The 21,171-nt window shown below is 45.4% G+C and overlaps 1 protein-coding gene across 1 annotated transcript in view; it reads right to left on the minus strand.

Annotated features, from left to right (window-relative positions):
* Positions 1–212: 212 nt before the first annotated feature.
* Positions 213–21,171, minus strand: part of Nsd3 (nuclear receptor binding SET domain protein 3) — a 115,634-nt gene continuing 94,675 nt past the window's right edge. The window contains exons 17-24 of the mRNA XM_055593322.1: positions 19,876–20,078; positions 19,017–19,129; positions 18,147–18,416; positions 12,667–12,783; positions 10,503–10,644; positions 8,650–8,756; positions 6,161–6,362; positions 213–5,654 (exon numbers count right to left, since the gene is read on the minus strand). Of these exons, the coding sequence (XP_055449297.1) occupies positions 5,413–5,654; positions 6,161–6,362; positions 8,650–8,756; positions 10,503–10,644; positions 12,667–12,783; positions 18,147–18,416; positions 19,017–19,129; positions 19,876–20,078 (1,396 nt within the window). The 3' untranslated portion in view covers positions 213–5,412. The remainder of the gene's footprint in view (positions 5,655–6,160; positions 6,363–8,649; positions 8,757–10,502; positions 10,645–12,666; positions 12,784–18,146; positions 18,417–19,016; positions 19,130–19,875; positions 20,079–21,171) is intronic.

The following is a 21,171-nucleotide window of genomic DNA, read 5'->3' on the forward strand; positions in this document are numbered from 1 at the left end:
GTGCCCTATCGGCTTAGAGGACACGGAAAGGAAGGCCATTCTCCGAGACCCTCCACAACAGCAGACCAGGAAGCTCACTTTAAAGAAACCGTTTCTTAGCAGCACTTGAAGGGGAAAAACTGGGCTGAGAGTGGGTGGGTGGGTGTATTTTTGTGTCTCATTTCCCAGTAAACTATACCATGAAATTACAGGCAAAGAACAAGCCCATATAGTTAAGTGGAACATACAGGACAATTTATTAAAGTCAACCTCAAGCAAGACCTGAAATCAATGAAATGCCATTAAAAACCTTTCCACATTCTTTCTTACAGAAGCAGAAAACACATTTGAATTCTAAAGTATCTGTAAAATTAAAAAGGCAAAATTTCAGTAAATACAATGTACAAAAACTGTCCCATCAGTATGCATCAGTTAGAAGCTTGACTGTTACAGGCAATCTTACATACACTACAACTAGTTAACAGTGAGCCCTCTATGTACAGGTTAACCAAGACTGGTAGGCTCATACTTTGCAATAAGACATTGGTCAATAAACAAAATCCTTAAAATATGTCTCGAAGGAATGCTCTAGTAGAATCTCCCCAGAAGATGAACACTAATCCCTTAGTGTCAGGAGCTCCAGGTAACAGCAACTAGAGACTGGTGAATGCTGACACTTTTATAGTAAGGACTCAAGTGGTTTAGGCAAAATAACATCTCACAGGCTCTACAGAGTTTCTTACAGGTAAATACAGATGTGAACAATCTGTCAAGAACATTATTCAAAGAACACAAAAAATGAAGATGGGAATCTGCAGATACTTGTTTATTGTATAACATTCAAATGGATACAACTGAATTTGCCATATCAATTCAAAATATACACAAATATTTGTATATAAAAAGACCATCTTAGCCAGCTGTAATCAGTTACGTTATTAGTGGCAAGACAGTTACCAAACAATACATAACAAAAAAATAAGATGTTAATTGGCAACAAAGTAAGTGTAAATTTTCCTTATTCCTTTTGACTGACAATACCGTATCTAGGCAAACTGAAGAGACTTGAAAGCCATTTGCACACAGCAAGGGTCAGCCAGCAGGGAAGGGGACAGTGGAAGCTGGGGCGCTTCTCATCCATTAGCAGTCGTGGTGACGTCACAAGAAAAATCAAGGACCGAATACTGACTTTGGCAACTTCTATTTTCCCCTTTAACTTACAGGCAAATGACTTTCAGAGCCTACTGAAGGACAAACAATACTTTTACTCCCCTCCCCCACAGGTATAATAAGTGCTCACATCAGCCACTTTTGCAATGGATTGACAAAACTCAAACAACAGAATTTCTTCCTTTTCTCCCCTTTTGAGACAGGGTATGTCTACATAGCCCTGACTGTCCTGGAGCTCAGCATGTAGGCTTTGAACTCACAGGCGTATGCTGGGATTAAAGGTGTGTGCAACCATGCATGGTGGAAATGGTTTTTTGAAACGGGTTATGGATAGCATTTTAGAAGTATAACATGAATGCACCCCCCCCCACACACACATACACAAGCATATATTAAAAGGAAGAGGTACTTTGGGATGAGGCAAACAAGGAGAAAAAAAAAAATAAGAACATAGGAAATAATTTCTAAAACTGCTGATACCCCATGCAGGACATCAGCCTCTTCCTTAAAGGCGCTGCCACACCTAAGCGTCTGCGCGCCCCCTGGAAGAACTTTATTTTTGACAGTATAGAAAGTGCTGCTTCTCCTGTCATAATTTTAAAAGGGAACTGTGAAATGAGCAGCTCAAGAGTCTCAAGTGCTTGAAGAACCTGAATTCAATGAGGCAGAGGTCTCAGTGCTCCAGGGATGGCACTGGACTCGTGATAAACACTCACCATTGCCATCCCTTCCTCCAGAGACCCCCCAGCACCCCACCCAGGGTAAAAACTGGTGATACTTGAGCACGTACAAATGTCTTCCTTCCCTATATCTGCTAATCCATTGCAAAGCTGCCTACAAGTTACTCCTTTAATCCACCTGAAAATGGACCAAGGTCTACTTTTTTGTTACAAATAAGCAGAGACCATGTGTGGTCAGATGCAATAGCCATGTGAAAAATAATTCAAGTCCAGAAATAAAGCCATGCCATTGTAATCTCCTGAGAAATACAACTACAAGCCGTCCAGCTGGGAGACACACAGGCAATGCTTTCCCATTAGCACACGGCACGTGGCTGGCAGTGCCCCAGCTTTGTGGCAGCTGAGCGCAGTCAGAGGAGTGCTGTGTTTAAAATAAAAGGGCAGGCTAAGCAGCAGGTCCGGGACAGCCAGCACCCACATTCAGGTAGGTGACACGATTTCACACTGTCGTCTGGCTTTGACCCTAAGAGAACACAGTGTGTAAGGAAGAACTCAAAAAAGAAACTGCTTCATGAAAGCTGCCCACCAGCCCAGCGAGTGCTTCCCCTCGGCAGACAGACACTCCGGTCTCGGAGCCACGCCGTTTACGCGCTTCTGCAAACACCTCGGCAGGACACACTGACAGAAAGCAGCGGGCGGCAGCGCCGCTTCCACGACTATCTTTTTATTTCAAATACATTCCTAACTCATTTTTACATATAATATATATGTTATATATATATATATATATATATTATGTTATTTATGTAACACACAGAAAACAGTCTATTCTACAGCTTAGGAAAGCTAGTTTTTGAGAATGAAGATAAAACCCGCTCCACTCTGAACTCCAACACTGACTAGCGATTGAAGAAGTGAATGGCGGCCACAGCACAGGGCGGTAAAGAGCGTTTGCCCCTTCCTGCTCAGCCGGGCACAGGCAGCTACTGTGGAAGCCCAGTGCGGCCTCCAAGGTGCCAGGCCTGTGCCAGGCCATGCTCTCACCTCTAGCTCTTTCCACTCAGACTTCAAAAGCTTTACACTGATCATCAGGAACCTCGTCTTCCTCCTGAGGTTAACAATCCCACCATTGGCCTGCGCTGCTTTTAGTCCTTTCCCTTCTGGGCTGAACCAAACCAGCCACAAATGCTGTATACCGAATGCATATTTAAAAGCTAACAACTGTCGGCCCCAGGCTGTGCGCCAGGAGGGCATGTGTGTGCGCCCACACTGCCCAGGAGCTTTCTGCTTTCTTAACCCTCAACTCCACGACAGCGGCCACCGAGGCAGGAAGAGGCCCTTTGCACGGGCACAGCAGAGGCAGGCGTGGAGCACAGAAAGCTTGTGGGCTGTGCTCAACTACTTTTTTTCATACTTGGCTTCTGAAATGGTAGAACAAGCCTATTAGTCATCAAAAAAGAAAAGATCTGAAAAGTGCAAAGTTCTTTTACAGATATAAAAACAAATACGCCACACCAGAGAAGCAAAATAGAGATAGTTCAGCCTAAGGTATTCAGTAAACACATGATGCACCCTCGGGCTTACTATATAAAAGTTATCAGATACTAAAAAGCATGAGGTCAGAAAGGAAACAAGATACAATTTCATACTGGACATTATTCTCACAAGAGTTACATTTGCACTTATCAATGACTTAAAAATTGTTTAACATGTCTGTATAAAATAAAATTTTAGTATGCTAAAACCCAGATAGTCTTACATTATTTTTTAAAGGACATCAAACTTCCTAATTGCTCAAGAGCAAAGGTTAGTGTTTGCGTGTGCTGTGCTTCACAGTGACTGCCCTGGGTGCCATGGGACATCCTGTCTTCCTCCGCCCGTGGGCTTGCTAACCAGCAGGACTACAATTGCTACAACCAGGTAAACGGCAGTTTAGGAGCTTAGAGAGAGGACCTGTAGTGTCTGTTGTTTATAAATTGCACAATTACATATAAAAAAGAGGCACAAAATTCCTCTTTCTTTTGTCCAGAGAAGAGGTCTGAACTGATCTGTAAAAAATTAAAAAAGGAACAAACACACCTAACACAACCACAGGGTGCCACAGAGTGTCTTCCACCCGTGTTAGTGAAGTACGAGGTTCTTGAGGAGAGTAAGTCCTACTGGGCACCGCCAGCAAGTAGTTAAAACTCACTGAGTAAGTTCACGTTTCTTGGTGACACCAGACTTGTATTTAGTGCAGTGTTATACTGTCTGACATGATTCCATACAAGTAATACTGGAAGAGCTATATTCCTAAGTGCTAGAAGCCAGTGAGCTCTGGGCAGACGCCTTGGTTTGCCTGGGTCTGTGCTGCTCAAAATCGCAGCCGCGCCTGCAACACTGGCTCTCTGGGGAGTGCTCACAGTGCTTTGTAAGACAAGTGCGTCTCCGTGGCTCTACATACCCCTAAAAGAAGAAGCTCTTGCCCTTACTCAGCGGGGACAGGGCTGAGTGCTGCATAATACTAGGTAGAGTTGTGGACATGTAGCTTGGGCATGCCTCTGTCTACTTCTATCACCCCAAGTTAGGGGGAAATCTATTGAAATAGAATTCAGGTTCAATTATAGCCTTACAGGGAACATGACCGAATGATCAGCTGGAAAAGGAAACATGATTGGCAGAGGGAAAGACAGAAAAATAAAATGCCCTTAAATTCTAAGTCAGACTGGAGTCCGCTTTAAGTTGGTCAGAAAATGGTGCATATATGATCTAACTTTTGGTTTGTGCCTTTATCTTTAGCTCCTTGCCAGTGTGTCAGAGTGACAGGAATGAACATTCTCTTAGGCATTCATGTACCATAAAGGCATCAGAAAATCTGTAAATGGATGACATTTCAGAATCAGTGAATGCATTCATTCCGTTTCCCTACAAGACAAACCCACACGTTTCTATAGAGTTACTGCACCAGGAAGCCCGCCTAGGTAAGACCTCAGAGGTAAATGCTGTCAAGGCATTTGTTTCCAAGACGCCAGGCTGAATACTTGCTAAGAGCCTTCTCTGACACTAGAAAAGGCAAGTGAAAAAGGAAAGAGAAGTTAGCCAATTTACGGCTCTGTAAAGAGGTATATAAAGGTAGTCATGCTCGCTCTCTCTCTCTCTCTCACACACACACACACGCGCGCGCACACACACAGAGGTTAGATTGTTTGAACTATTTCTCATAATTCCTAAAAATGAAGATAAATAAAGGAATGGCTAATTTTGCTTAATACAACCAAGGATTACATCTTGGGGTTTACATTGATCTTTTATCTTTCTCTCAGTTCTAGATATGAGGACACCTCTTTTGCTAGTTGCAAAGACACTGAAGCACAATAAAAGGCGAGAAAGGAGCAAGGGGATTTCACTGCCCACAAACTTATCCCCAAAGCAACAAAACAAGATAGAAAACCGTACACCACCAGCTGCTTCAGCCTGCGTGCACTGGCTCCCGTTTTCCCTTTGCGAGGCGGTCTGATGGCAAGAGCACCAGCCCCGCTCGGTTTTCAGTGCGTCATCTATTTTCTTCTTCCACTTAGAGCAGCAGGGAGGAAGTCACCACCATTCACTCCTTGGCTTCTTCCCCACTGTCTTGTGACTCCCATTTACATTTGATCTTGCTCCAGTACTCTGGTGACACGGGGGACGCAGGGTCGTGGTTCGAGCAACAGAGACGACCTTCTAGTGCAGAGGGCAGCAGAGCTCCTTTCTCGTGACCCTTACAGAAGGAGTGTGGGCAGAACTGGCAGAAGGAGACGGCGGCATCGTTGCACTCGTCACACTGATGCCACGGGCACTCCCACTTTCCTAAGGCAGGGGTTGGGGAAGAGGGAGAGCACCTGTTAGCGTAGTTCTTGATAACCCAGGAGAAACCCAGGAGGGACCAGGGCCCTCTCTGGAGACAGGGTCTCCCTGTGGAGCCTTGCTGGCCTGCTACCTGTTTCCCGAGTGTTAGAATTAAGGCTGTGTGTCACCAGCCTTTTGGTTTTGGAAACATGGTCTGCCTAGAGAGTGCAGGCTGGCCTGGACCCACCAGAGGTCCACTGGCTTGTGCCTCCCACGTGCGGGGATTAAAGACGTGCATACTGCACCTGGCTCATACCTGGCCTTCTTGAATTAGAGACTTTAATTACAGACATCGTCCTTGCTGCCGCATGAGGCATATCCAATTTGCATGGAAACAGATTTCTGACCAGAGTGATTGTTCTGTTAAATGTTTCTTATTTCACAGTTCCATTAAAGAGGGCCGAGAGCATCCCAAGTCACACCCCAATGGCAAAAACTGAAGCAGCAAGGGCTTGAAGGTCTCTTACCGTATGGTGGCTGAGTCAGGTTAAGGCATAGGAGGTGGTAAGCTTTGGGACAGTCCTTTTTGTCACACATGACCAACTCTCCACCATCCCCACACTGAAAACAGTAATCTTCATGAATTTGCTTTGGCTCTGTTTTGATTTTCCGTCTTTTCTTTAACTTGGCACTTTTTGTCTTCTCATCAGTTGCTGATGCACAGGCAGACTGGTGAGAAAGAAAGACCACGTTCAACCCACATAATGAAGAAGCTTTGCCCGGAAAGGAGTGCAGAGCACAGGGCCTCATCTGCATCTCTGCACATACCTAAAAATACCAGAAGGGCTTACCCCAGACAATACTTCAGTAAGACAGGCTTGTCCCTGTTCATCTGAGGTTTCGTGTGGCCTCTCTGAAGCACTTTCCTGGGTGCAATGCAGGCGGCAGTGGGCCCGGCAATAACCTCAGCACTCATTTATCATTAAATCATTTATTTTTATGTTATTTTATGTAGTTTGTGCACTCATGTTCTGTCTGCATGTGTATCTGTGTGAGGGTGTCAGAGCCTCTGAAACTGAAGTTATATACAGCTGTGAGCTGCCATGTGAGTGCTGGGAATTGAACCCTGGTCCTGTGGAAGAGTAGCTAGCGCTCCTAAGCACAGCACTGAGGAGCCATTTCTCCAAACCTTTCCTTCTTTTTTTTTTTTTTTTTAAACAAGCTGCTTTAAAGAGAGGTAGAGGGAGGTAGGCCTTCATTCCCACGTTCCTCAAATTAAGATGGCTGAGTTGGTGGGTCTTAGAGGAATTAGTCAAGAAACCAGTCTCTGTATCTTCCTCTGACTCTACAGCCTTGGCTGAGACTGTAGCAGAAGCAGGAGCAGCCAGAAGGCCTTGACATCTTCAGCAAGTGGGAAGGTGTGCTGAGTCCCCACAGACAAAGCCAGGACCCATTTGTACCCACTGAGGATAAAATGTGGCTCCGAGACAACAGGCAGCCAATCTGCAGACAAATCACTCAACACCACAGACAGAGTTTACTGTGATGTCATGCACTTCGGTTCAGGGCGTTAGATGTTTGCTGGAGCCAAACACCGACTGGCTGAAGAGCCCAGAAGAGGGAGCGCTGCCCAGCATGTCCACAGTGTGGTCCGCTGGCTCCCATCGCATCTCCAGCCTTCATCAGCTGCACATCACTCAATTTCAGTGGTGATGTCTGAGGCCTAGAAGAAAGTGGCCTTCTAGAACTGGTGTTCTGGGCCATACAGTGACCTCACATGGGGCCATGGCAACAGCACAGGCGGCAGCAGCAAGTTTCTGACCTCAGCGAGGGCCTCCTTGGTGAACACAGAGCCTGCACACCCCAGACACAGGCCATTTCTCCAGAGCTGGGCTGTTTTCCACACAACCTCCCAGTGGCTTTGCACAGCACGGCACTCTTGCCCATTAGCGCCATAGCTGTCCCTTGGAGGGACATGCGGATGTGCTCGGAGCCCGCACTGTCTGCTCCCATAGCAAAGCAGTTGCTTTAATCATCTGGAAGCTCAATGATCTCTAAAGATCTGTTCTTTATCATGTGTGTCTGTGGGCGCGTGCATGAGGCAGGAAGCACCAGAGTACTGGAGATGGAGTCACAGATGACTGTGAGCTGCCTGGTGTGGGTGCTGGGAACTGAACTTGGGTCTTCCAGGAGAGTGACTGCTCTTAAGCACTGAGCCATCTTTCCAACCTAAGAGGGGTGATCTTAACCAAGTAGCTGGGCTTCCAGGTGCCCACCTTTCCAGAGCACAATGGCAATGCTTTGTCAGCCACTGCTGTGCAGTACTAAAAGGCAATGCCACTTTAATGAAGAGTTCTGGCTGCTGAGCTCTTGTTTTCTTTTGTTTTAATTGGAAGGTTGGTTTTAACTACAAGTTGCTTTAACTTGTATACTGTTCAGACTTCAGACAACCTGAGTTTCTTCTCCCAATGACCTATAATTTACATACTACAACATAAACCTTTTTATTTAAGTAGGGTTTTTTGTTGTTGTTGTTTTGTTTTTTTTAAAGGCTGTCATGGAATTGACAGCAATTTCCCTGTCTCTGCCTCCCAAGTGCTAGGATTATGGGTTTGAGTCACCACATCCAGGTAACATTCAACAGTTTAAAAGTATATAATTCAGTGGGTTTTAGTACATTTCAGAACCTACCAGCCCTTACCAATACAAGCTTCATTAAAAAGCGAGAACAGCAAGCTGGGTATCTAGCGTAAGCCTATAATCCCAGTAAAAAGGTGAGGATGCAAGAACCAGGAATTCCAGGCCATCCTCAATAACACAAGAGGTCAAGGCCGACAAGCACTCTGGAGATCTGTGTCAAAACAACCAGTATCACCTCCACCAGAGAGCAGTCCTGACTGACCTGACCGAGAAGCCGGATTCTAAGTCTGCCAGGCACCCACAAACAAGCAGGTCATAAGCTAATTGCTGTAGCACAGCCCCTCCCTGCCCTTGGCTGGGCACCCTGTATACTGACCTTTGGCCGTACTCCTAGGAAGCCACTGCAGTTATCTGCTCCACAGTGGCACACTGTCCTGCCATTGCCCAGACAATCCAAGTTATAATTAAATGTTAACTCCATCCCTAAAACACAAGAGAAGAAAAATCTCAGTGACGTCATGAGGAAGAAATACTGCCAGACACTTTACTGCAGACACATGGTTCTGACACAAAGACTTGTCCCAGGCTGGCAGGATGGTTCAGGGGGTGAAAGTGTCATGTAAGCCTGACAACTTGAGTCGGTTCAGATCCCACGGCAGAAGACAGCGAATCCTAGAAGCTGTCACCTCTCCTCATGGGCACTGAGTGTGCACAAATATACACATACCCAAAATAACACAACCTTAAAGCCTTTTCCTCCTTCAATGTCCATCTCACCAAAAACAATGCTAGAAAAGATGTGTGTGTGTGTGTGTGTGTGTGTGTGTGTGTGTGTGTTTGTTAATCCCCGCCCGCCAATGAGCATGTCAAAGCAATATTCTAAAAGGATGACATACCCTTTTACAAAAGTGGTTTAAAAAGTGAACTAAGGCCTATGAACATGTGAGCTATGACCTAGGGCTTCTGGCCTAAGCTCCAGGCTCTAAATGGCAGGATTGTGTCGCCGTGGCAGTGGTAGGAGCGCCCTCCACTGTGAACTGGCGCAATTGCGGGTCACTCACTACACATGAGACTGTTTCAGGGGTCCCAGCTCGAGCCTGAGCACCTTCAGACAGGCGTGAGCAACCAGAGGCTACCAAGCTGACCTGCCCCAGCTACTGGACTGCTCTTACCCATTCCCTAAACTTCCTGAGAGACTAAACGGTTCTGTTGAGATGCAGAGTGGGGAAGGAGAGTCAAAGCAGCAACTGGCCTCTGAGGCTCCTAGTGCTAATCTGAAACAGAAGGTCTTTCAGAGTTGAAAACAAAAGAAAGAAAAAGAAACCATGTTGTGGATGTAAACATGGCTTTGTTTTGGTCCCAGGTATGGGATGTGGGACTGATTCAGATGGTCCACAGCAGCAGACTATTTGCCTTATGCGGGCTCTGAGAGGAGCTCTTTGCCAGCTGCAGATAGTTTAAATCTGAGGACTCTGGAGAGAGAATAAATGCCAGAGCCCAGAGAGTGCAGAGCTCTGAGAAAGAACAAGGCTGCTGCTGCTTCCTCCTTGCTGCTCCTGATTGCTGCTGTGAGACAAGAAATTGGAGATCTCCTGAAACGAGGACTGGACTGGCTCCAAGGATCCTGGCAACCCTAACCAGCAGGAAGCAGCTAATAGAACTGCACCCCCTCTCCCACTATGCGCCCCCTCTCCCACTAACCCTTTCTCTTTCCTACCTGGTGTTGGAGTGTTGGAAGGGATTGGGATGAATTTAGGGAGAAAAAGAGAAATGTAAATAAAAGTTTTAAAAAATAATGCCTACAAAATCAGCTGATGTTGATACAAGCAAATTATTTTAAAAAAAGATTTATTTGCGTAATTTGTAATCATGTCTATGTTTATGTGTGGGTGCCTGCCTGACCCCTTGTAGCTGGAGCACAAGTACACAGTCTTAACTGCTGAGCCATCTCGCGGTCTCCACAGCTAACTACTTTCACGTGTTTTGAGAAGAATTCAAGAGCTTGGCCATGCGGTTACATGTGCAGGCAGCAGTATTTGGGAAAGCGACGGGTGTGCACTTGAACACTGTGGCACGCACACTCTGCCCTGCCCTCTTTGCATGAAGGCTGGGTTAAGTTTTCTCTTCAGATCTGAATAAACACACAGGCAGCCTTCAAGGCTAACATTCCTCCCCAGCAAGACAGAGCTCCCCGGCAGCGGGCCCCTGGCCAGCGAGTTGCCACTCTACCTGCGGGGATATCACAGAGAGCAAACAGTCCAACTCGAACATCTCCATTTACTGTCCACTTCTGCGTCTCACAGTTTGGATTACAACTGTGGTTCATGAAACGAGAATAATTTCCTTTTGGTCCAGCATCAATTATACGGTCCTTCAGAAAGGAAAAAAGAAAGGGAGGGGTAACTTGACATAAACTAAATACAAAGCACGTTTAGAAACATTCAGTTAGGGGACACAGGACAGCAGCCTTTATTATTGGCTGGTGTGTGCAGCTGGCAGCTCTGAAATGTAGTCACCACGCTCTCTATTTGGGGACCTTAGATTTTTAAAGTTTCTCTCTAGAAACTGCAGTCACGGAGCTGTGACAAGATCAGCCACATGTTTAGTATTTGTTTTTGTTTTCTGAGACAGCGGTTCTCTGTGGGTGGCTTTGGCTGTACTGGACTTACTTTGTAGACCTGGAACTCACAGCAATCTGCCTGCCTCTGCCTCCATGAGGGCTGGGATTTACGGGCGTGCATCACTGAGCTCTGTGAGGTAATTTTGATCACAGAGCTATGCAGTTCAGAATCAACCAAGCAAGTATTTTGTTTCCCATTCTAAGCAAGAGGTAAAACTTGTGGGATAGACGAGTTTAGATGAAGATGGAGAGGGAAAATGGGGCTCTCCATCATTTGGATGTGGACACCCATTCATCTCTTGTGCTCTCAGGAGCCGGTCCTTTCTCACAGTTCTGACTTTATTTTCTCTTACACCACGGCTCAACACACACAGAACACTGGACAGTTAGGTTCCCTCAGTTTGGACTCTAGCAGTGTGGATACGGCCTAAGGCTGAACCTATAGCATGTTTCACTGAACTGAGTGCAGGGGCGCTGAGGACAGCATGAAAGTGGCCCTTGAATTTCTGCCTGTGAAACACGTGAAAGCTGTGAAACTTTCACAGAATGACGTAACTTCATAGAGTTAAAGTACTTTCAAAATAATCTTCCTTTTTCTTTTTTGAGCTAGTGTCTTTCAATGTAGCTCTGGCTGGTATGGAACTTTCTATGAAGACCAGACTGTCCTTGAACTCCGAGATCTGCCTGCCTTTGCTTTGAAATGCTAGGACTAAAGGCATGCACCACCATGGCCAGCAATCTCTTTTACTGTATTCTGTTGTTTTCTCTCGTTTTTGCTTGTGATGAGGCTCAAACCCACAGCCTCACATCCGTTCAGCATAATCTTTACCACTGAGCCATGATGACCGTATGTCTCTTTTAGGAACATCACAGAACACGGGTCCTAGCCTTGGTCCTTAAGATGTGATAGTGTAACGAACAAATAAACGAACTGCACCTAGACATGGTTTCCTGTCCTCTGTAAGGACTGTTAACATACGTGAGACCATGGCTGCAATGTGTGCGAAGACCTCAGCCTAATGACTGTATGCTCTGTTTTCTTGTTACACAAGGTCTTCTGCAGGCTGGCTTCTAACTTATGATCCTCCTGCCTTAACGCCAGGAGTAGAGGTATATGCCACAATATGTAGCTGAAGTTTTATTTAACTAGTAGTTTGTTGCCACTTTTCTTATGACAACATCCTTTTTTTAGTCATTTGTTTCACATGTATGAATGTGTTGCCGCCATATACGCATGTGACTGGTGTCCTCTAGGGCCTTTAGACTCAAAGATGCTGTCAGACATCCTGGAACTCAAGTTCTAGATTGCTGTGAGCCAGCACATGGTACTTGGAACTGTCCTCCGCAATAGCAACAAATGCTCCCAATGACTAAGTCGTTTCTCCAACCCTTCTGTCATTTTGTTTTAAAGCTTAATAAATACAAAGAACACTTTTGAGGTTTTGGTTAATCAGTGATTTCAAAGTATTTAATGAGCCAGAGCTGACCCCCCTGACAGAGCTAAAGAAACCAGGTCTCTCACTGACTCTGGTTAGGGCCAGAACCCAGCAACTCCAGTCCACAGGGTCACTTGCTGTGGTTAGCGCTTCCCTCTTGCTGGAGTCTCAGAACTATAGAGGGTCCCTTCTGTACACCTAAAAAATCACAGCACTGACTACATTTTCAGTAGTCAGTAGTCAGTCACCATGTTTTACTTAGAGAAAATGAGTCCAGCATAAGATTATGAACAAAACAGAAAAAGTCCCTTTTATCAAAAAATAAAAGCAATTTTACCTTGGTAACAGTTAACATATAAAAATTAGTTACACTGTTCTCGTGCGCTCGCTTGATTCGAAGTCTGCATTCTTCCTCATCAATTAATTCACCAACATATTCATTCACAAGTTCACCCTGCAGAGAAGCATTCAATTCGTAACTGCAAAATCGGCTTACTATATTGTCATGCGTATCTTAACACCACATGCATGAACAAGAAAGTTAACTGAAGAACCCTGGGGCTGGGAGCGCAATGAAATTCGCAGAGCCTTGCCTAGCTTTCGTAAGGCCACAGGTCAATCCCCAGCGCCACATAGACTCAGTGTGGTGGCGCATGCCTATCACCCCAGCACTTCGAAGGTGTAGACAGTTCAAGTCCTCCTCGTGCTGATTTCAAGGCCAGCCTGGGGCACAAGAGATTTTGCCTTTTTAACAGTAACACAGCTCCAGAGTAATGGCTTAGTGTGTAAGCTGAGTTTGACACCATGAACCCCTTGATGGAGTGAGAGGCGCGCTGATGGACTTTCATGGAGCACCATGGTGTGCAGCTGTGTGTAGCTGTCTGTGCCCATTTTCTCAGGCAATTTTTTAAAATAGAAAAACAAAACAGACGGACAAAAATCACAGCGCTGTGAGACGGCTTGGTGAGCTCATATTCGCAGAAACTAGGAGGCCAGGCAGTCCTGAAGTCCTAGTGATGGGGAGACGGGAGGGAGGAGCAGGCAGCCACTGAAGCACCACAGCCAGCTGGACTACTTGGAGAAGACCCGGGCCAGCGAGAAACCCTATCAAGCAGCAAGTTTGTCACAGCTGCCTTTTGTCAACCTGACAGGAGCTTGAGCTATCTGGGGAGGGAACCTAAGGGAGAAAATGCCTCCATCACCTCTTGGTTGATGACTCATGTGGGAGGGCCCAGCTCACTATGAGTGGCCACCCGTGAGCAAGGTGGTCCTGGGTGGTCTAAGGAAGCAGGCTGGCCAGGCAGTGATGGCACACTGAACACCACACTCGGGAGGGAGAGGCAGTCTCTACATACTGAGTTTCAAGACAGCCAGAGCTTAAAACAAAACAAACAAAAAACCCCACAAAAACCAAACAAGACAAACAAGCAAACAAAGCAAGCTGATTGAGCCAGTTCTTGCCTTGAGTTCTTGCCCAGACCTCCTTTCACCATGGTCTATCATTGAAAATAAACCTTTTCCTCCCCAAGATGCTAACTAAGACACATTATAGTCAGGAAAGCACCTTAGAAACAACACTGGCTGGTGGCTGCAGGCATGCACACACGCCCTAACCCCTACACAGAGCAGGACAAGTCTTGGAAACACAACTTCAACACTAGAAAGAATGGCTGCTGCTTATTCACAGGCACGTGGTGGCAGCGCCGGTGCTGTGCAATGCTTGGAAAGGTTCCGCCATGCTTGCCTTTGCTTGCTGATGACACTGTTTCTGTACCCCAAGGGGCACCTGTGGCATGTCACGAGATCTTGGGTAAAGCTAACTCCAACTGAAGCCAATATTGTCACTGTAATCACAAACCTCTAACAGTTTGTAGCTGGGGTGGGGGTGGGGGGGTGGCAGTCAGGGACAGGAAATGGAGATGATCTGAATCTGAAACAGAGAGGGCATGCTTTTGCTCATTAGACCTTTCTTTTGAAACAACTATATTTACAGGCAGCTGAAAAATGCAAAGTCTTTGTGCTGTTCATCCAGACGTCCAGAACACTAACATCTTGCAGAACTGCAACAGTAGTAACACCAGAAAACTCGCGCTGGGACACACACCTCACTCAGACAGGGGTCCTGCCGCCACACAGCCATGTTCACGATTGCATCTGCACCACAAGATGTCCTGAGTTTTTCTTTGATGGCCACAGCCATCCTCCATCACTTCAGCACTTTGGCTTCTTAACTGTTGCCAAACCAATCTATCAGTGTAACTCTGCCATTCAAGGATGGTGTATAAATGAATTAATGATATATGATCTTTTCAAACTGTTTTTTAAGTTACTTCCTTACGTTAAGTGTATGGGTGCTCTGCCCGCATGTGTGTCTGTGTACCGCATTCACGCCTGGTGCCCTCTGACGCCAGAAGGGAACATCAGGTCCCCTGGCTGTGAGCCGCCATGTGGCTGCTGGAAACCAAATCATGGTTCTCTGGGAGATTAGGCCATGCTCTTACGTGCTAATCCACCTGTCTAGCTCCTAAAGATGCATTTTTATTCCAGGATATCTGATGCCCTCTTCTGACTTCTGCAGGTACCAAGCAGGCATGTAATGCAAACACATACATTTTCAAAACACTCACACATAAAATAATTAAGGGTTTGTTCTTATCTTATGTGTATAAGTGTTTTGCTTTCGAGAGGGGGTGAGAGTGTGAGTGTGTATGTGTGTGTATATGTGTGTATGTGTGCGTGCAGTGTCCAGAGAGGCTGTAAGAGGTTTTCAGATGCTCAGGAACTGGAGTTCAGATAGTTCTATGTGGGTGCTGGGACTCAAACCTGGGTCCTCTATGAGACCAGCAAGTGCTCATAATCACTAAACCATCTCTATAGCCAGGGGACTGGCAAGATAAAATAAAACAAAATTAAATTAAATTAAAAAAATCAAGCTATTTTTCAGGAGATCACCCAAGTTGTGTTTCAGTTGTCTCTAATGGCTCCATAGGTCTCCTCAGGAGGGACGCACTAGCATTGGTTTAATCATTCGCCCACTGAAGAAGACTGGCTAGTCTTTCCAGATTTTTGCTATTATAAATACAGTTGCTGTGCACATTTGGGAAGAGTTTTCACGAGATTACAGATTTTCATTTTCCTGGCTTAAATAGCCAGGAGGGAGATTTGTATAATACAGTTAAGTGTATGTGTGTAGACACTGGCAAACTACCACTGACAATGGCTACTCCATCTATATTCCGACCACCAATATAAAAGCGAGCCAGGACTTACATATCCTTGTGAGAACTTGGTATTGTCACAGCTGCTTTAGCTGTCCTAAGTGATAAACTCATGAGTAAATACAAGGTAGTCAGCTCCTAGGTTATATAATCACCGACTTTTAACCTCAAAAGCCATGCTCACTCAGTCTAGGGAAACTACATTATCTGTAGGATGCACCAGCATTTCAAGCTCCCCAGAGGAAAATGAACATTTTGAGAAACAAGTAAGTGTGTAATTACTATTTAACAGATTTTCTTTCCACATACAAATCCTCCTCAGTTCTCCTTTCAGGTGGCTGAGAGTGATACAGTGACGCAGACCTGTTGGCCCCGTGCCCAGCATTATTCTCCTAGACGGCTCCCAAGCCCTCCATACTCCACACTCCAGGCACTTAGTTTTTAAAGCCCAAGTGTGGCAGCTTCCTGAGGCTGCCCCAGATGCTGCTGGGATTCCCCTGCCCAAGGCTGTAGCAGCAGTGATGCCATGCATGGGCTGACAAGACCTTGTCCTCTATGATCTCAGTGTCTGTCAGGCTAACTGGAGTCCCTTTCTCATGCCTATGTTGGGAACTCCAGGTAGCAAGGAACTGGAAAAGCCACTAAAGATCATTATTGGCCAAAAGGGGTGTGTGTGTGTGTGTGTGTGTGTGTGTGTGTGTGTGTGTGTGTGTATACATGTGTGTAAATCTTAAAACAAGAACACTCAGACCACAGCAACAAGGAATGGAGTTCTATAACTACCAGGTGAGGTGGGAAGCGGGTCCCTCCCCGGGTGAGCGGAGAACCCAAGTTTGGTTGATTTCTTGCAATCCTAAATGAAGAACCTAGCTGCGCATTGCCTGGACCCCTGACCTGTATCAACTGTGATAACAAAACACGTATCACGTGTAAAGTTTTTAACTCCCGTGTGTGCTTGTTGTCTGTGTACCGTGAGCATGCCTGGTGCCCATGGAGGCCAGAAGAGGTTGTTGGATTTCCTGGGACTGCAGTTCCATGTGGATGCTGGGTGCTGGGAATGGAACCTAGGTCCTGTGTAAAAGCAGCCAGTGTTCCTACTGCTGAGCTATCTCTCCAGCCTCTTCAGCTGCTAACTTGTTTGCTTTTGAGACAGGGTCTTACTTTTAAAGCTAGGCCAGAATTCACAGGCTTATATAGCCCAGGCCAGCAAATTCTTGGCAACCCTCCTGCTTTACCATCTCAAGTGATGGGAATAAGTGCGAGGCACCATACCCAGCTTTAAGTTGCTAGTTTTCTGGTAATACTTTTATACAACAACAGAAAACCAATCTGCCATGTCAATCAAGTCACCCTACTAACATCTTCCGGTAGTTCTTGCCTAAAGCACTCCTTTAGACCCAGCCCTTGGCTACCTATCTCAGCTCATGTCCTAATACCACCCAGTTATCGTCACTCATGGCCAGGCTCAGTATGCTTCTGTCACCTGGCTCCTCTGTGAGGGCAGGAAGCAGCCTTACCACCAACACATCTCTCTGGCATACCCACTTTTAAAATTTATTTTTAATTTTCTGTGTAGGAGTCCTTTGCTTGCATGTCTGTATGTCTGTATACCACATGTGCCTGGTGCCCAAAGGTCAGAAGAGGGCATCAGATGCCTTAGAACTGGACTTATGGATATTTGGGAACCACCCACCATGTAGGTACTGGGAGCCAAAATTGGGTCTTTTAAATGCTTTTAACTGCTGGTTTCCAGACCCTGGTTAGTTTGTTTTCTTTTTTTGAGACAGTGTCTCACTAGCTATCCCTGACTGTTCTAGAATTCACTATGTAGACCAGGCTCGCCTGAACTCACAGAGCTCTGCCTGCCAAGTGCTAGGGTTAAAGGCATGTGCCACCACTCTCCCCAAGAGTTGGTTTCTTAACAAGAGCCTCAGGAGATGCTCAGGCACTCTAACAGCTGAGATGCACTATTTGAATTTTCTTTTAAGCTATCTGGCTTTAAAATATTTCTCCAACTGGTATGTATTTCTTATGCTAGGAGATTCTTGTGAAAAAACTGTCCCAAAGTGTGAAAACGAACGTAAGTTATAAAGTTCTACTATCTTACTTGCTTCTACCACTCTTGCACAAGAGTGTGAGGCCTGTAACAAGCTTTCACTACGCAGACAATGGACTATCATTGTCTAAGTTAATGATTCCGTGACTCAGTCAGACTGTGGCTTATGAGCCAGGAGGCTGCAGCAGCCATGGGTTTGCCAGTGTCTGCGCCAGTGTGTAATTCACCTACTTCTCCGACGTGTTTATCCACTGGGAACAGCAACAAGAAAGCATGGGTCACTTCACCTAGTAACTAAAAAAGTTTTAAAAATTCAAATACCAAAACATCAGTGCCCTTTCTATTTAAGGCTCATCAAATAATGCTCACAGTTATGTACATTTTTTATCCTACTCTTTCTTTGCTTAACGAGTGCCCAATTGTGAAGTCTCAAATGTTTTGCCAGAAGTAGCTTTGCTTGTTGCTGTGTCAGGACTAAAGCATCCTACGAGAAGAAGGTGGGCACTGGCCTATGCTATCCATTGCGTGCGGCTCCCACATTACCTTCTTAATGCTTCTTTTGGTTCTGAGGCCCCAGCCTCTCCGCTCAGTTTTGATGATCTCTGCTTCAGGGTAGAGCCTCTTCGTAAAGCACTGGTTTTGACAGCGGTCCCCAGCAGGACACACCTGTGGGTGACACTCATACTGGGACATTCTGTTCAGACACTCGGACTCCAAGCCACAAGGGTTTTCATCACCAGGCTTGCAATTACAGCGGGGAATCTCTGACAGGTCAGCCACCTGGATCTGCACCTTTCCTATTACTTTGTTAGCCTAGGGGACAAAATAGCAAAAGAAAGGGAGAAGGTGAGTATCTGTGAGCAACTTGAAGAGAATCATCAAAGCACTGTGACATCACTCTAAGGAAAGCTCTTTATCTTAATCTCTCCTGAATAAACTAGGGATAATAACTATGTCTATTTACTAGACAAAAGTGTTGAAGCTTGATGTCAATTCTCATTTATTTGGGTTTTTTTTTTTTTTTGATTGCCATAGGCTGATAGAAATTTAATACCTGAAATTAAGAGAAAACAAATATGCTGTGAAGTCTGAGGACAAGGGAGGCTAAAGATCTCTATCCCCATTTGGTTGCAGGATAATCTAGTAGGAACAGGACAGAATTTCATGTAAGCCATGGTTCCCAGGTGTGGAACATCTTGTCAGAGACCCAGCCCTCAGCACCACAGGTAGGTAGCAGAGACCCAGCCCTCAGCACCATAGGTAGGTAGCAGAGACCCAGCCCTCAGCACCACAGGTAGGCAGGGCTCCTACTGATGCAGCCACACAAACTACTGGCTTAATAAGGCGAAGATGACCACCAGTGAACATTTCTGCAAGTCACAGGCCTTTAGCTTTCAGGGAGGGTATGCTCACCTTGATGTGTTTGTAGGGAGGGGGTTTTCTTGAGGTTTTCTCTATCTCCAAAGCCTCCTTACTTTCTCGCTGTGCTTTCAACTCCTGGAAGCGTTTTGCAGCTTCTTCCAGTGCTGACAAGTAGAGCAAGCCATTATCAAAATGCAAAGACGGTCAGGGTAAGAACTTAAATTCTACCACCTTAGGTGGGTGTGGTGGCGCACACCTGTGATCCTGGGACTCAGGGAGGCAGAGGCAGGTGGATTACTGTTCCAGGGTAGCCTGGGTTACAAGAATCCAGGACAGCCAAGACTACACAGAGAAACCCTGTCTTGAAAAAAGCAAAAGAAGGGGGATGTGGGGGAGAAATCTATCACTTTTCAAATGCTCTGCATCTGGCCTGAGGTTTACTTTTTAAAATCAAATTCTGAAAATCGCCAGTCACGACCATTAGAGTAATAATAAATTAAGATAGAACCTATCAAATACTATCCTTTGTGCATGCCTCAGAACAGAGGTCTTAGATTAATGACAAAGCCCTCTAAGTGACCCCATTACAAGGACTTGTGTAACCTGTCCTAGATTTAAATTAATTTCATCCTCTCAGGTAGACTTAGGTTATATTGCCACAGTCTTAAGCTCTTCCTAGAAAGCCTTCCCTACTCCTTTGTGGCAATGGAGTTTCACCTGATTAAAAGACACTGCAAACAGCACAGAGTTCCATGTTTTAGCCATCTCAAACATGGCCCTGATGTCATGGGAAGTTTAGATGCAAAATCACTATGCCTGGTGAACAGTCTCAAAAGGCAGAAACCTCATGTGCAAATAAATATGCACTGGAGTGTTAGCTCAGAGTCGCTGTAAGCATGGTCCAACTTACCTTTTTTGAAGGTCTTGTTAATGCTAGTCTGTCCCTCAGCAAAGTTTTTGTCTCCTTCAACGTAAGGGAACACCCTGCCTTGGTGTACCCAATAGTAGTCATGGGAACCAAAGAAGAACACAGGGAAGTCCCCAATACCATGCTTAAGGCCCTGGATGTTCAGCGGCACAGACCTGGGACTGCAGATCTCTGCAGGCCACCATCTGAAAAAATCGAGAAAGTGAAAAATCGCACTGTCCATCCATTGAGAGTCAAAAAAGGTTCATATTTTGCAAGATACATTCAAATTCTAAAATGCACAGTACTTAATCTGCTCATTTAAAAACTATTAATGAGCTGGGTGTGGTGCCACCTACCTTTAATCCCAGTCAGAGGCAGGCAGATCTCTGTGAGTTTGAGACCAGCCTGGTCAATGTAGTGGGTTCTAGGACAGCCAGAGCTACATAGTGAACCCTTGTCTCAACCCCACCCCACCCCAAACCACAACCACCACAACAAAAAACTATTCATGAATTAACAAAATAGAGAACATAGGCTAAACAAAGTAGACCCTAACTGTCCAATGCAGTTTTTCTCTTTAAAAGATTAACATTTAAATTTATAAAATATATATCATGAACACGCACACATATACACTACATACACACGATATATATTAGACACTTATAGGGTCTAATAAGGACAATGGACCATTTCCCAGCTCCGGAGCTGAGAGGTTAACTAGTATGATTCCAGCCCATTTTAACTGTAGAAAATTCACACTTCCCAAACCTGACTTAGTGTCTTCCCAGGTACAGAAGACTATCTCTCAAGGAATGAAGGATTGCTTCTAGCAGTCAAAGGGACCACTCTGAGAATAAACCATTGTGTACTCTTTACCATTCCCATAGTAAAGAATAAGTAGCACATGCAAATCAGTACTTCTTGACTCTAATCAACCAGGGAAAACGCCTCTTGATCTGATGTAACAGGCTTCATATCAGTTAGCATTTCAGAATCAACTCATCTTAACAGACACAGGATGGGTTAAAGTTTTGTCACCGAGACCGTTAACATTCAGCAACGTTAAGAACACGTTGTAGGGCAGGGTAGGGTGGGCCACACTTGTAATCACAGTACTTTGAAAGCTGAGATAAAAGCCTCATGAGTTTACAGGCCAACCTGTAGGGAGAATCTGTTCCCAGTAAACCAAACTAGTTTAAAAAAAAAAAAGGCAAAAGACTACATTGTATCCAGACCTACACCTAAAACACACACACACACACACACACACACACACACACACACACACACACA

The sequence above is a fragment of the Psammomys obesus genome, unplaced genomic scaffold, assembly GCF_907164565.1.
Source record: "Psammomys obesus unplaced genomic scaffold, mPsaObe1.curated_primary_1811, whole genome shotgun sequence".
NCBI lineage: Eukaryota > Metazoa > Chordata > Mammalia > Rodentia > Muridae > Psammomys > Psammomys obesus.